Source organism: Artibeus jamaicensis, unplaced genomic scaffold (assembly GCF_021234435.1).
Source record: "Artibeus jamaicensis isolate MK-2021 breed Jamaican fruit bat unplaced genomic scaffold, CSHL_Jam_final scaffold_1019, whole genome shotgun sequence".
Taxonomy (NCBI): domain Eukaryota; kingdom Metazoa; phylum Chordata; class Mammalia; order Chiroptera; family Phyllostomidae; genus Artibeus; species Artibeus jamaicensis.
In genome coordinates this window covers 308,543-322,825 of record NW_026522025.1, presented here as the reverse complement: position 1 = coordinate 322,825, position 14,283 = coordinate 308,543, and the positions used below count along the sequence as shown (strand labels likewise).

Here is a 14,283-nt window from a genome sequence, read left to right as displayed (position 1 = left end):
TCGTAGGATGGATTAAAGTTAGTGATATGACGATGGCCGTGGAGATGAGGACAGTGGTAATGATGCTGGTGGAGATGGTGATAGCATCTCCTTTAGACTGTGAATGTCATAGAAGCAGAATCTGTGTCTCTCTCACTTTTGAAATTAACTCTTAGCACAGTAGTTTGCCTAGAGTGGAAAGTTAAATGTCTCTTGATTGAATTGAACTGAATGAGTTACCTCTTATTGTAGGCTTTATAGAGTGACCACCATTTGAGATGGTGTGATGCTTAATTTTATATGTCGACTTGGTTAGGTTATGGCACCCAATTGTTTGGTCAAGCACTGGTCTAGGTATTGCTGTGAGGATACTTGTGGATGTGATTAATATTTCCAAACGGTTGACTTTAAGTTTAGGTTTCTCATTACCCTTGATAATATAGGTAAAACTCATCCAGTTAACTGAGTGTCCAAAGAACAAAAACGGAGGTTTCCTGCAGAATAAAGGATTCTGCCTCTGGACTATAACACAGAAACACTGCCTGAGTTCCCTGGCTGCTGGCTGCTTACAGATTTTTTACTCAAGACCGCAGTGTCAACTTTCACCTGAGTTTGCCATCTGCCAGCCTGCCCTGTGGAGGTTGGACTTGCCACTGTCACAGCTGTGAGAAACACTTTCTTAGAATACAGCGTGCTCTCTCCGTCTTCGTGCAGACACACATACTCTATTCTGTTTCTTTAGAGAGCCCAAATTAATACATATGGGTTTTGAAAGATCAATGAAAATAATGACTAAAACATTATTTACTATGTGACCAGCAGTATATGGAGTGTGGTAAAGTAATAAATTACAATTCAGGCTACAGTAGTTGCAAAATATATCCATAAACGATTTGACACTCCTCTCTTCCAAAGGCAGAGCTAATTCTGTGGACAACATGGTGCTAACAGATACAACATGGTTAAGTGACAGTATTAGACTTTAGGCTGGGTCATTAAATGCATTGTGGCTTTCTCTTTGCATTCAGTTTTGTATCACTTGTGCTGTGGGTAGCCAGCTGCCATGTACGAGGATATTCAAGCAACTCTGAATGTTCTGCAGAGGACAGAAGTTGAACAGCTTTGCTGGAGTGTTTGTGAAAGATTGAAGAGCCTTGAAAAAAACTCAGATGCATGTTTGCAGGAAAGTGAGGCAGATGTTATTGGGAACTAGGAGAAAAAGAATTCTGGTGATGTAAAGGCAGAAAGGTTAGCAATAGAGTCCCCTGCAGCAATGTGGCTGTAGAAAAACACCTAATGAAATGGGGGTCTGTGCAAGGAGACGTTCAGAGAGGCTTTTCCTTGCTGCTTATGGAAAAATATGGGAGGGGAGAGAGAAACAAAAGGAAAGGCAGGTAAACATAAAGGAGTTGAAACTTACTGTTTCCGAGAATGCCCAGCCTTTCCCAATGGCCAGTATGATAACTTGCAACCCAGTCTTCTGAGCAAAGATCATTCATTCCAGGGCATTTTCAGGAAATTGTGGTCTGAGGGGGAAACCAAGTGTGTGACTGTAAAATTCTTCATTAAAATCTCAGGAAGACCCAAGATGTTGCCCCAGAAAATAATTCAGTTGGTCATAGGTTTTAAACAATACTTACGGGCATTACCCCTCAGCAATCTCAGCAGAGTCCCACGGTGGAGAAGAGTCTGGCTTTTGTCTGAAGGTGTGAACTCAAATCACATTTCTCACAAGAGATCCAAAATGATTTTCAGAACACTGCATTGGCAGAAACAACACCTGTTTGGTTTGAAAAGGAGAGAGATGTGAAAAATGAAAAGGCCATTGGCCCCCAGAATTCTGTTTACAGGACCAAGGCTCAGAACATGTGCAGCTCCAGACATGGTCTGCCTCTCATTACAAAGGAACGATAATTCACAGGTTGGAAGCCAGAGCCCAGATGGTGGAGCCGGGAGCCATGCCTGGTTCGTTCTCTCTCTCATAGGACCTCAGTGTAGTTTACACATGAGAGGAACAAAGGTAGTTTGTGGTCAGAGGGTAGACTCTGCTGGTTTTAAAACATGTCCACAAATTTTTCGTACTCCTCTACTGGAAAATTAGCCTAAATCCTTTCTCTGTGGGCTGCACTTAGTGTCTGGAATGAATAGAACAGAAGTGTGTTACAATGTTGAGATCACATCACAAAAGGAGTGTGGCTTCCTCCTTGCTTTGCTCCTGGGTTGCTGTTGTCGGGAGAACTAGCACTCGGCGCCGTGCCTTAAGGGCACTGGAGCAGCGCTGTGGAGAGGTCTGTTGGATGAGGAACTGAGTCCTCGCTGAAAGCTGGGAAAGGACTGAGGGCTTCAGCCAATGCCTTGGGAATGAGCCTTCTCCAGAAGCAGACCCTCCAGGCGCAGTAGAGCCTTCGGGTGCCTGCAGCCCACATGACGCCTTGATGGCAATCTCATGAGAGATTTGAGCCAGGACTACTCAGTTTAGTATCTGCCAGATTCCTTCCCCATAGAAAATATCTGAGATAGTAAGTATTTACTGATGTTTTATATGTTACCAGCAATGGATAGCTAACAAAGAGGCATAGTGGAGATCATTAATAGTAGATATGTTTGCAGAAAAACAGTTGTTCAGTTCATTTTTAGGCAAGTCAGATTTGTTTTTCTGTGACATGTGTGATGCTTGAAACTTTAAACTTAGTAGGTCACAGGCCAAGCTTGTAGATGTTTGGCTTCCCCGATACCAGAGTGAAGCTGCCCTGAGAACAGGCACCGTCTTTTAATGTTTTGGTGAGTGCATGACTTGGGTACTTTGTGACTGTTCCTTTGAATTTTACCATTTGTCTTCTTCACTCATCTCAAAACAGCATTCAAGCTGGTAATTGAAATATTGTACTACATAGAAGCAAGATTCATTCATAGATTTACAGTGTGGGGAAAAAATGTTGGAGGAATTGGTAGAGACTTCTCCCTCCTCTATTTTCAACAACTGCATATCCAGGAGATGTGATTTTTTTTTAAATGAGAAGATATCCAAAGTATTTCTTGATATGTAGTTAGATATGTCTTTAGTTCTAAAAATAAAAAAAGCTGAAATCCATTAAGTATTTTCATGTATTTATGACTTTAATATATCACAGTTGAAAAATCTTAAAAGAATTTGACAGTAAAATACTTGAAAATGAAAAAACGTATTATTTCATAAAATTAACATAACTCATAAGTGAATCATCGACAATGAAACTTTCTAGCAGACATTTAGCTAGAACATTTTGTGCTACATATCATGTTGTCTATCTTTAATAAGAAGTGCAAACAGACAAATGAAGTAGCTTTGTTATTTTAGGTCACATTTACATCACTAAAATATCTTTTATAAAATTGCAGTGTCTAATAATGTTCTTTCTCCCCTCAGGGAATTGCTCCAAAGCTGGAATTTTCTACAACCTCAGTGATTACTGAATGTCTGATAAGTTCAAGGAAGTGCCGCACTCAGGTTAAAGTCATTTAAAGCATTTAATGGTTTATTTGTTCAGTTATGGGCATTTGGCAAGCATAATGTTTTTTAATTTGGCTTCAGCTGTTTTGACCTTTTTGGGGCAGTCTTTAGGTAAAGCAATTATCCTAGGTTTTAGCAGCTTGGTTCCATCTTGATAAATGCGAGAGGGAAGAGTTTGGTATGTGTGATAAGCGGTTTCATCGCGCGCGCGTGCGCGCGTAACTTGATGGGGCCTTTGGTGCAGGAAGTCAGGCTGTCAGAAATATGTTGGGATCAAGACATCTCACAAAAACCAAATTGGAGGCTTCTGTAAGTCTTAAATTACAGGTGACTGCAGAAAGTTCAAAGGATACCTGCTTAGCAAATATGGCCAGAGTTTGTCAGGCTGGACATTGGTGTTTAGCAAGTTATGATGTTTTGAGTGTCTCTGATTCCTTAAGGGACTATGGCTCAGTTTGGCAGGCACTCTGGTACTGTCAGATGAAGGAAAGCTTGGACACTCTAGCCAAAGTGCCTTCTCTATTTTCAAAAACTGCCTTTAGTAAGCTGAGATACCTGGGTCTAATATTCTGTTCTGGTCTAACTTCTCACTGAGTCACCAAGATCGTCTTGCTACCTTGTCCACAGCTCATCTACTAATTTATCGCTCATGTGGTTGCATTATGACCAGGTAACAATGCCCAGCCTGTGATGAAGAGCCAGTAGTGTGTAAAGCCCAGAGGGCCCAAAGAGGGCAAGCCTGGGCCTACCATGGAGAGAGGGGAGAGTTAATTTACTGCAGTATCAGTTTTAGGGGCAGTTTGCTGAGGATGATAACTGACTTAAGCTAAGAAAGGTAATGTGGATTTATAAAATTATCAAAGGAATCATTTTATTTAGCAAGATATTTAATAGAACACAGTTTGGCTACAGTTATTTACCTTTTTTTAAATGCAAGTTGAAGTATAGCTATTAGAGTTGTAACAAACCGTGCCTCCCAAATGCAGAGATACGTTTCTGACTTGCTTTGATATAAACACTGCGTGCTTATTGGAAATTGGAAGTTGTTACAGATGTCTTACCTGGACTCCGACAAAATTTTTCTCTCCCCGTTAGGATATGCCCTTCTAGTGGTGGAGAGAGAAGTCTCTCTTTGTCTGGAGTATAGCAATGTACACAGAAAAGTACACGCATTCTAAGTGTACACAGCTTGGTGGAAGTGTCCTTTCTAAATGTCAAACTGGCTCCCCATTAGTAATGTCATTGGACTTATGAAATAACATTTTCCTCTGGAAACTTTTGGAAAGACTCTTTTTATCTCACTATTTCAGTGTTGGTCATTCATTCTTTACTGAACAGAGATGTGAGAGAATAGGCTTTGATGTCAGACAGGGTTTAAGAAAATGTGCTTTGGAGTCACACGGGTTCAAGTTACTCACAGAGCTGCTTTAAGGATTAAATTAGAGAATATGTGTAGTGTACCTGGGACATAACATTTAGTTAATGAGTTTTGTGGCTATTACTAGGTTATTTTAATTGAGATAATTAGGGGAGGTCAGAGGCAGTAGATGAAATATAAAATAGAAAATTTTCTACTGTGTCCAAATTGGCACAGTAGAGTATATACATTTACACAAAAATTCTAAATGTGAAAAGCCAGAATTAATCTTATTCGACCTTATTTGAGAATGTAATCAGTCTACTTAAAAGTGAATATTAGTTACCATTAAAATTTCAATGGCTATAAAAGCAGCATTTTCAGATTCAAATATAAGAATGAGGCAAACAATTTTTATTGTTAAGAGATGAGTCAGTAAAATCATAAAAATTATTGAGATTATTTATGTTTATAATACCTATAATCTTTATTTCTTTTGGACCTTTAATAATTGGATGAATGGACTGAAAAAAATTAAGTATATTATTGTGATTTTTCTGGAATAAAACTAGCTCTATACTTATTTTTTTTTACCTCCTGCAAATTAGAATTTAATATTAAATATCAATAGTAGCTTTATGAATATGCTTGTTAACCTGCCATATCAGGTGGCCTTTGGTGTGTAAAAGTGCACTCTGAGTTAGTGGTGTAAAACAAAATGTTTCTCAGAGTTCTGTGGATTGGCTGGCAAGCCTTTTGCTCTGGACTGGCCAGGCCAGGGCTGAGTGATCCGGGGATGGCTTCGTTCACAGGTCTCCCAGTTGGCTGCTGTTTTCTTTTAGGGAAGGACTTTACATTTCTTGTAGTTGGTTTGATTTCAGCTGGGGCAATGGCCACAATCTCTCATCTAGTAGGCTGATTTGGCTCATTTTGGCTCTATCACATAGTGCCAGGCAGAAAGGCTTCTCAGGAGTATAAGACAGCAAGTACTTTTCAAGTCTCTGCTTATGTCACATGTGCTATTGTCCTTTGGCCAAAGCAGCGGCAGTTATAAAACCGCACCTGCTCGGAGTTTCACTGGCAGTGATAGGATGCATTAAGGATTGAGTAGAGTTAGACAACATGTATCTGAGTAGATACACCACAGTTTATAACTTCCTCTAGTAGTACTCAGCTTCAAAAACATGAAGAAAGAAGATGGGGTTAGTTACTTTAGGTTTGGTGTGATCACAGGTGGAATAAGTAGGAACCTGACAGCGTTGCCAAGTGGTCTATGATAACGAGTGCACCTGGGTCTGGTGGTAAGAGACACTAAGGGTGTGTGAAGGCCCAGTTCCTGGGCCACCTCCTCTGCAGGAGTGGCCCAGGGACTGAGGTACTGAGTGGGCAGGTCACAGAGTCTGTGTGAGTGGAGGGAACAGGTTGAGAAAGAGTTGTGGTGAGCAGAGGATCTTCAGAGTTTGGGATGCAGTGGATCTGCGTAATGATGAAATCTAAGACAATGTGCAAGAAGACAATTAATTAAAGCTGCGAAATAGAAAGTCTTGGTCCAAGGTTTTGGGAAGATTCATTTCTTGAACATTTTATTAAACCTTAAGATCCTTTCATGTGCTAACATTCCTGCCTTTGTGAGTCAGTGTGATGTCACAGAGGGAGATGAAATGGGGTAAGGTGGAAAAGCTCTGAATTACTTGTTGACGTCATTGAACAATGTGGGAAAAGCTCCAGGAGCATGTCAAAAGCTAAAGAAGAAAGATGATAGAATAATCGGATGTTGCTGGTTTGTGTAAAACTCATGGACTTATTTTTCCAATTAGGAAAATATTTTTTCCTGTTTTTCTACCTCTTAAAAATATTTGACTCTTCTCCCTTTTAGTTCACATTCCTATTTTATTTATTTATTTATTTATTAATAGAATAGGGAAGAGCATTGAGAAAGTAGAGAGTGGGGTAGAATTGGTGGGTTTTTTAAAGCAATTAATGTTAGGAGGATGTTCAGAGATTTTTAACTGCCCGTTTTTTCCTAATATTGGAAAGCTCATAATTCTACATAATGAGTGAAGAGAGGTCTTGTTTACTTACAATTCAGCTTTTAATGCATTTATAAGGTTGAAATTAAATAAAATTGTATCCTAATGCAAAAAAATTTTAGAAATATCACATTTGTTTTTCAAAATTTTAGACTGATAGCCATACTTTTAGAAGTTAAAATACTAGTCATTAATGTTTATAACATATATTTTACGCATTTTAGTTTTGTAACAACATGGAACCAGAATTAAGATGGTACAGTTTTCGGTGATCAAATTTTAAAGTTATAGTGTGGAAGAGAGCTTGAAATTCTAATCATTTTGTATAATCCAGGTATTATATTTTGTGGAAATATGTATAAATTTCTTCAGATTTTCACATTGTGCACATATGTTTATAATCATAGCATATGAATGACTTATTTTAATAATTTTCTTAATCAGACATATATATGTGTAACATCATTAAACAAAGCCCTGGTAAATTATATATCCATATATATACCCATATATCCAGAAAAAATATTTTTTCTGGCTTTGTTTCTTAGATTTTTCAAACAATTAAATATTAGGCTTTCATTTTCATGAAGAGCTTTTCAGGAAGGAAGTTTAATACAGTATACTTCATTAACTACTAGACAAAGAGTTATCTAAGAGTTATCTAAGAATATGGGTTTGACTTTTCCAAGGATCTGCACAAACAGGAAAGCCTGATCTAGTTGGGTTAAATTATACGTGCCATCTATTGCTTTTTAAAAGTGTATTATCTCTTTCTGTCTGTCTGTCTGTCTATCCATCTACCTACCTATCTTCTACCCAAATTAATTTTTATTTTTTATGTTTAGGATAAGTATATGTACCATACGGCTCCAGTTGAAAAATCACACGGCAGACTGCAAAGCAGATCATCAAGATCGCAAAAGAAGAAATCCAAGTCCCCTGAGAGAAATAAATATTGTATAAATGCAAAAAACTACGAACAGCCTACGATATCTTCAAAGTCACACTCTCCATCCCCCTACACAAAAAGACGCATGTGTGAGCTATCAGAAGACACCAGGCGGCGGCTGGCGCACTTAAATCTGGGACCCTATGAATTCAAAAAAGAAACAGATAAACCTCCATTTGTGATTAGACATGTATGTGTTCTCTTAAACATTTCCATTTGATTTAATCTGTTCTTTCTCAAAAACATCATTCTACAACTTCAACTTCTAGCCTATGTTAATAATTTTCTGTCCTGAACTGTTAGCCTAGCAATCTAAAATAGAAAATGATCTTAGAATAAGAGAGCATTTTTTGCCAGCCTTTACCCCTGACAAAGGTCAAGCTCCACAAAGATTAAGCACCACTATGAATGGCATGTGAAATCCTTCTTACACAGTGTACAGCATCCCGACTGCACACTGAACATAGATGCAATCGCCATTAGTACTCTGGCAGAGTAGGGATTTAAAAGAGGACCAAGTTTTCTCTATGAAAAGGAAGACCCCACCCCCTCTGCCCCCAGATTTTTTAAAATTATAATGGAAATTATGTCCTGTGGGTCAAGTCAGCCTTATGTATTGAACCGATCTTTGGAGGAAATTATTGTTTGATGGGGATGTTCCAAACCTGTGGAAGTGTGGAAAGTTAAGGCTAGCATAGTTTTAATCTTTCTGTACAGAAACCTGCTTTTGATGTGGTTTGCATTTAAATTATTGTGATTGCATTTGTCTCACTTCTGTAGAATTTATAAGTTCTAGTAAGAGTTCTTGTGTGTATGGTTGTTTGTGTAAACAATATCCAAATTTTATTTGCTTGTTTGATGGCAGTTTCAGAATGCTTTTAATTTTATATCTGTCCTCAATTGTAAATTAAATAGAAAAGAAAGGACATACTAGGTGCCTATGCATAAAGATAACCAGGAATGTTTTCTAGGTTAGCCACATAAAAATTGTTTAGGGAAATAAACTGCTCTTAAAATGTTTATTATGTTGTTTTTCACATCAGTGTTCAAAGTAGAATAATTCTAATATGGCTTGTATAAACTTTGACATTTTTATTAAAGTGATTTTCCTCTTAGCTTTTTCATGAATAGAAAGAAATGCATACTTCTAAGCCTGTAGTTAGAAAATTGCTTATCTTATTGTATAGGAAATTGGATTTTTCCAGTTGTATTTGTAAACATAAACATGTCTTCCCTCCAACACCCCCCCATAGCCATTCATTATTTTAAAAGCACTTAAGAAATAGATAACCAAACAAAATTTTAATTTGGTACATGCATATGCAAAATGTGAACACTTTTAGGAAAAACATTCCAGTTTTAGATACATTGTATGAAAAATAGCCTTAAAGAATATGGAGCAGTTTTAAGAAATCACTGCTATGCTCCCAAACAAACTGGAAAAGCCATTCCAGAAGAAACATTTTTTAAATTTATGCAGAATAGTATTTTATTTATGCAGAATAGGATTTTTAAAAATTATGATAAAATACACATACAAAATTTAGTCATTTTAGTCATTTTAAAGTATCTACTCTAGTGGCATTAAGTACGTTCACATTGTTCTGCAGCTGTCACAACTATCTCGTTCCAGAACTTCTTCATTATCCTAAAGAAAACCCTCTACTCATTAAGCATTCACCCTTTATTCTTTGTCTCTTCAGCCCCTGGCAACCACTAATCTGCTTTTTATCTCTATGGCTTTTCCTATTCTGCCATTTCACGTAAGTGGAATCATGCAATATCAGGGATGTTGCGCCAGGCTTTTTTCATGTAGCATAGTGTTTTTGAGTTTCCATCCATGTTGTAGCATGCATCAGTGCTTGATTGTTTTTATGGCTGAGCAATCCATTGTATGTGTATGAGGTCCATCTGGAAAAAGTCCAGCCATTGTTAATATAATGAGAAAGGTTTGTGTGACATCGATGTAACCTGGCAGCCAAGGAGAGTGGACGGAACACTCATGTGTGAACAATGATAACTTCACTGTATTAGTCAGTGGGGGTAGCAGATGCTGTTCAGTGAACATGGGTACTGTGTGGCCATTGCATTCAAAAGTACTGAATGAGTAAAACAATAACTAGGCATCAAATTTTGCATTAAGCTCAAATATTCCTCTGCAAAAACTACTCAGGTGATTCAGAAGGTCACAGTTATGGGCAACTGGTGATTGGCAGCTTCATCACGACAATGCGCCCACTCATGTATCACGTCTCATGTGGAGTTTTTTGGCAAAACATCAAATCACCTGGTGACTCAGCCCCACTACAGTCCAGATTTGGCACCCTGTGACTTCTGGCTTTTCCCAAAACTAGAATCACCTTTGAAAGGGAAAAGATTTCAGACTTTTGATGAGATTCAGGAAAACATGATGGGGCAGCTGATGGCAATTGGGAGAACTGTGTGAGGTTCCAAGGGGGCCTACTTTAAAGGGGACAGAAGTGTCATTGTCCTATGTACAATGTTTTTTGCGTCTTGTATTTTCTTCAGTAAATGCTCCTATTTTTCCTATTACATGGCTGGATACCTTCTGGACAGACCTTGTATATACCAAATTTTGTTTAACCATCACCTGCTGATTGGCATTTGAGTTGTATTCACCTTTTGGTTATGTGAACAGTGCTTCTGTGAACATTTGTACACATGTTTTTGTTTGAATAGCTGTTTTAATTCCTAATTGCTTTAATATCTAGGAGTAAAATTATTGGGCCTTGAGTAGTTCTATGTGTAACTGTGGAGGAATTGTTAAACTGTTTCCTGCAGGGGTTGCCCCATTTTACATTCTCACCAGCCATGTATGAGGATTCCAATTTATCCACATCCCCAACAACACTTGTTATTTTTCCATTTGTTTCCATTACAGCCATCCTAGGGGACATGGAGTGGTTTCTCATTGTGGTTTAGATTTGCATCTCCTTAATGACGAATGATAAGCATCTTTTTATGTGCTTATTCATCTGTTGTGTATTTTCTTTGGAGAGATGTCTATTCAAGGGTTTTTTTGCCCCTTTTTAAGGAGGTTGTTTATTTTTTTGTTGCTCATTGTGAGTTTTCTTTTTCTATTTAGGATTCTAGAACCTTATCAGGTGATTTGTAAATTTTTTTTCTCATTTTGTGGTTTCATTCTGTGGCTTGTCTTTTGACTCCTTTTTTTTATTTTAATTTTTTTTTAATTTTTTTATTGATTATGCTGTTACAGTTGTTCTATTCCCCCTTTATTCCCCTCCACCCTACCCCCATCCCCACCATCACCCCCCCTTTAGTTTATGACCATGTGTCCCAAGTCCTTTAGATTCTATATTTCCCCATGCTATTCTTGCCCCCCCATCTATTTTCTATCTACTGTCTATGCTACTTATTTTCTGTACCTTCTCCCCCCTTCTCCTCCTCCCACTCCCCTGTTGCTAACCCTCCTTGAGATCTTCATTTCTATGTTTCCACTCCTGATCTAGCTGTCCTTTTAGTTTGCTTTCGTTTTAGGTGTGGTTGTTAATAACTGTGAGTTTGTTGTCCTTTCACTGTTCATGTTTCTTTAACTTCTTTTTCTTAGATAAGTCCCTTTAACATTTCATATAATAAGGGCTTGGTGATGATGAACTCCTTGAATTTGATCTTATCTGAGAAGCACCTTATCTGTCCTTCCATTTTAAATGAAAGTTTTGCTGGATAGAGCAATCTTGGTTGTAGGTCTTTAGATTTCATGACTTGGAATACCTCTTTCCAGCCCCTTCTTGCCTGTAAGGTCTCTTTTGAGAAATCAGCTGACAGTCTGATGGGGACTCCTTTGTAGGTGACTGTCCCCTTAGCTCTTGCTGCTTCTAGGATTCTCTCCTTCATTTTTATCTTGGCTAATGTAATTACGATGTGCCTTGGTGTGTTCCTTCTTGGGTCCAACTTCTTTGGTACTCTCTGAGCTTCCTGGATTTCCTGGAAGTCTATTTCCTTTGCCAGATTGGGGAAATTCTCCTTTATTATTTGTTCAAATAAGTTTTCCACTGGTGGCTGTGCCTTTCCCCCTTCTGGTACCCCTATAATTCGGATGTTGGAGCGTTTAAAGATGTCCTGGAGGTTCCTAAGACTCTCCTCATTTCTTTGAATTCTTGCTTCTTGACTCTTTTCTGTTTGGCCATTATTTGCTTTCTTCTGGTCCACTCCATTGATTTGAGTCCCAGTTTCCTTTTCATTGCTATTGGTGTCCTGTGCAATTCCATTCATTTCAATTAGTTTCGCCTTCATATATTTGTCTAATTTGTCCGTATAATCAACCAGTTCTGTGAGGATCTTGATAACCAATGTTTTAAACTGTGCGTTTGTGAGATTTGCTATTTCTTCATCGCTTAGATTTATTTCTGGGGCTCTGAGATCCTCCCTGCGCCATTCTTGGTCTGTTCGGGCCCTTTAAGAAGTGGTGCCTTGGATTCCCAGGTCGCTGGGTTGTGACGCTGTATGTGGGGGCGTGGCCAGAGCGGGGAAATGGCGACCCCCTCTGCCGCTTCTCACAGCTGGGTGCGGAGGAGCAGTGCCTTAGGTGGTTCACCAGGGCCGGGCCGCTCAGAGTCGCTGGGTTATGACGCTGTATGTGGAGGTGGGGTCAGAGCAGGGAAATGGCGGCGCCCTCCACTGCCGCTTGCCGTGGGGACCTGCCGGCCGGGTCCAATCGCCCACTCCCTCGCCTGTCCACCCGCGCACAAATGCGCGACCTCAGTCAACACGCAGCCCCAGCCCGGCTGTCTCCCCCGCGGTCGCTCGCCTGGTTGCTCGCGTGGTTGCTCACTGGGTCCAACCCTGCGCCTGGATTCCGCACCTGAGCCCGTCTGACCGAGTTTTCCTGTGCAACCCTGCTCCGCCAGCCGCTGGTTTCGCCCCTTACCGGTCAGGCTGAAGAATTTGTTGTTAACGGACTTCCGAAAAGTTCAATTTTCTGTGTTCTGGCTGTGTTTTCTGTTGCTAATATTTAGTTTTCTCTAATCTTGGTTGTGTGAGAAGGCACGGCACATCCACCTATGCCTCCATCTTGGCGGAAGTCTATTTTAATTTTTAAAACTTGTAAAATATACACCATATGAAATTTACTCTTTTAAATGTTTTTAAGTGTACATTTTAGCAAGATGAAGTCCATTTACATCACCACTGTCTCTCCAGAACTTCTCTCATCCAGCTAAACTGAAACTCTGTGCCCGTTCAGCAGTAACCCCCCCACTCCCATTTTCCTCAACCCCTGGCAACTGCCTGTTCTACTTTCATGCTTATGAATTTTACTGCTTTGGGCGTCTCATGGAAATGGAATGTACAGGGTTTGTCCATTTGTGACTGGCTTATTTCCCTTTTTATACTGTCATCAAGGTTCATTCATGTTATAGCATTTGTTGAAATTTCCTTTTTACTGTGGGATTATATTCTTTTATATGTATGTGCCTCACTGTATTTATTTATCTGTTGATGGACACTTGGCTTGCTTCTACCTGTTGTCTATTGTGAATAACACTGCTGTGAACTTGATGTCAAAATATCTGTTCATTTCCCTGCTTTCAGATGTTTTGGGTACATACCCAGAAGTGGAATTGCTGGGTCATACTGTATTTTTATTTTGAATTTTTTTGAAGAAATTTCATACTGTTTTCCATAGTAGGTGCACTAATTTACATTCCCACCAATAATACACATGGATTTCAATTTCTCCACATCCTCATCAACACTTATTATATTGTTTTTTACTCTGTATAGTGATCCTAATGGACATGAAATATTATCTCATTGTCGTTTTGATTTGCAATTTCCTAATGATTAGTGTTGTTGGATATTTTTAATGCACTTACTGATTATTATATCTTTTGGAGACATGTATGTCTGAGTCTGTTGCCCACTTTTAATTAAGTTTTTAATTTGTAGAAGTTTATATATTCCGTATGTTAATGCCTTATATTTCAGATAATTTGCAGATATTTTCTCCTATGGGTTGTCCTCTCACTCTCTTGGTATGGTTCTTTAATGCACAAAGTTTTAAATTTTCATGATTAGAACTGTCTTTTTTACACAGATTTATATCACTCTGACTTTTTATTTTGCTCATTCTGTAAGCTATAAAGCACTCAGCATTCTGGGCTCTGAACACAGCCAAGTAAAGATGCTGTTTGAGTTCAAAATCTGTTTGCTAAGGAGATAAGTAGCAAATGGCTAAACTTTTTTTTTTTTTTGATGCAAATGGCTAAACTTTTAAAAAATATTTTAAAATTTCATATAAGCTTCACTGTTTTTTTTCCATTGTCATCTAGTCCTCTAATATCCCCTTTCCCCGGCAATCACCACACTGTGGTCCATGCCCTTGAGTCCTTTTTCCTCTTTGCTCAATCCCTCCGCCCCCTGGCCTTCCCTCCCCACTAGCTGGCATCCTGTTTTCCATCTATGAGTCTGTCCCCATTTTCCTCATAGTTCAGTTTCT

The 14,283-nt window shown here is 38.9% G+C and overlaps 1 protein-coding gene across 1 annotated transcript in view; it reads left to right on the top strand.

The window, feature by feature from the left end:
• SPATA6 (spermatogenesis associated 6) overlaps positions 1 to 14,283 on the top strand; it is a 95,243-nt gene that overhangs the window by 38,121 nt on the left and 42,839 nt on the right. Inside the window, 2 exon segments of the mRNA XM_037133119.2 lie at positions 3,386 to 3,466; positions 7,702 to 7,995. Of these exon segments, the coding sequence (XP_036989014.2) occupies positions 3,386 to 3,466; positions 7,702 to 7,995 (375 nt within the window).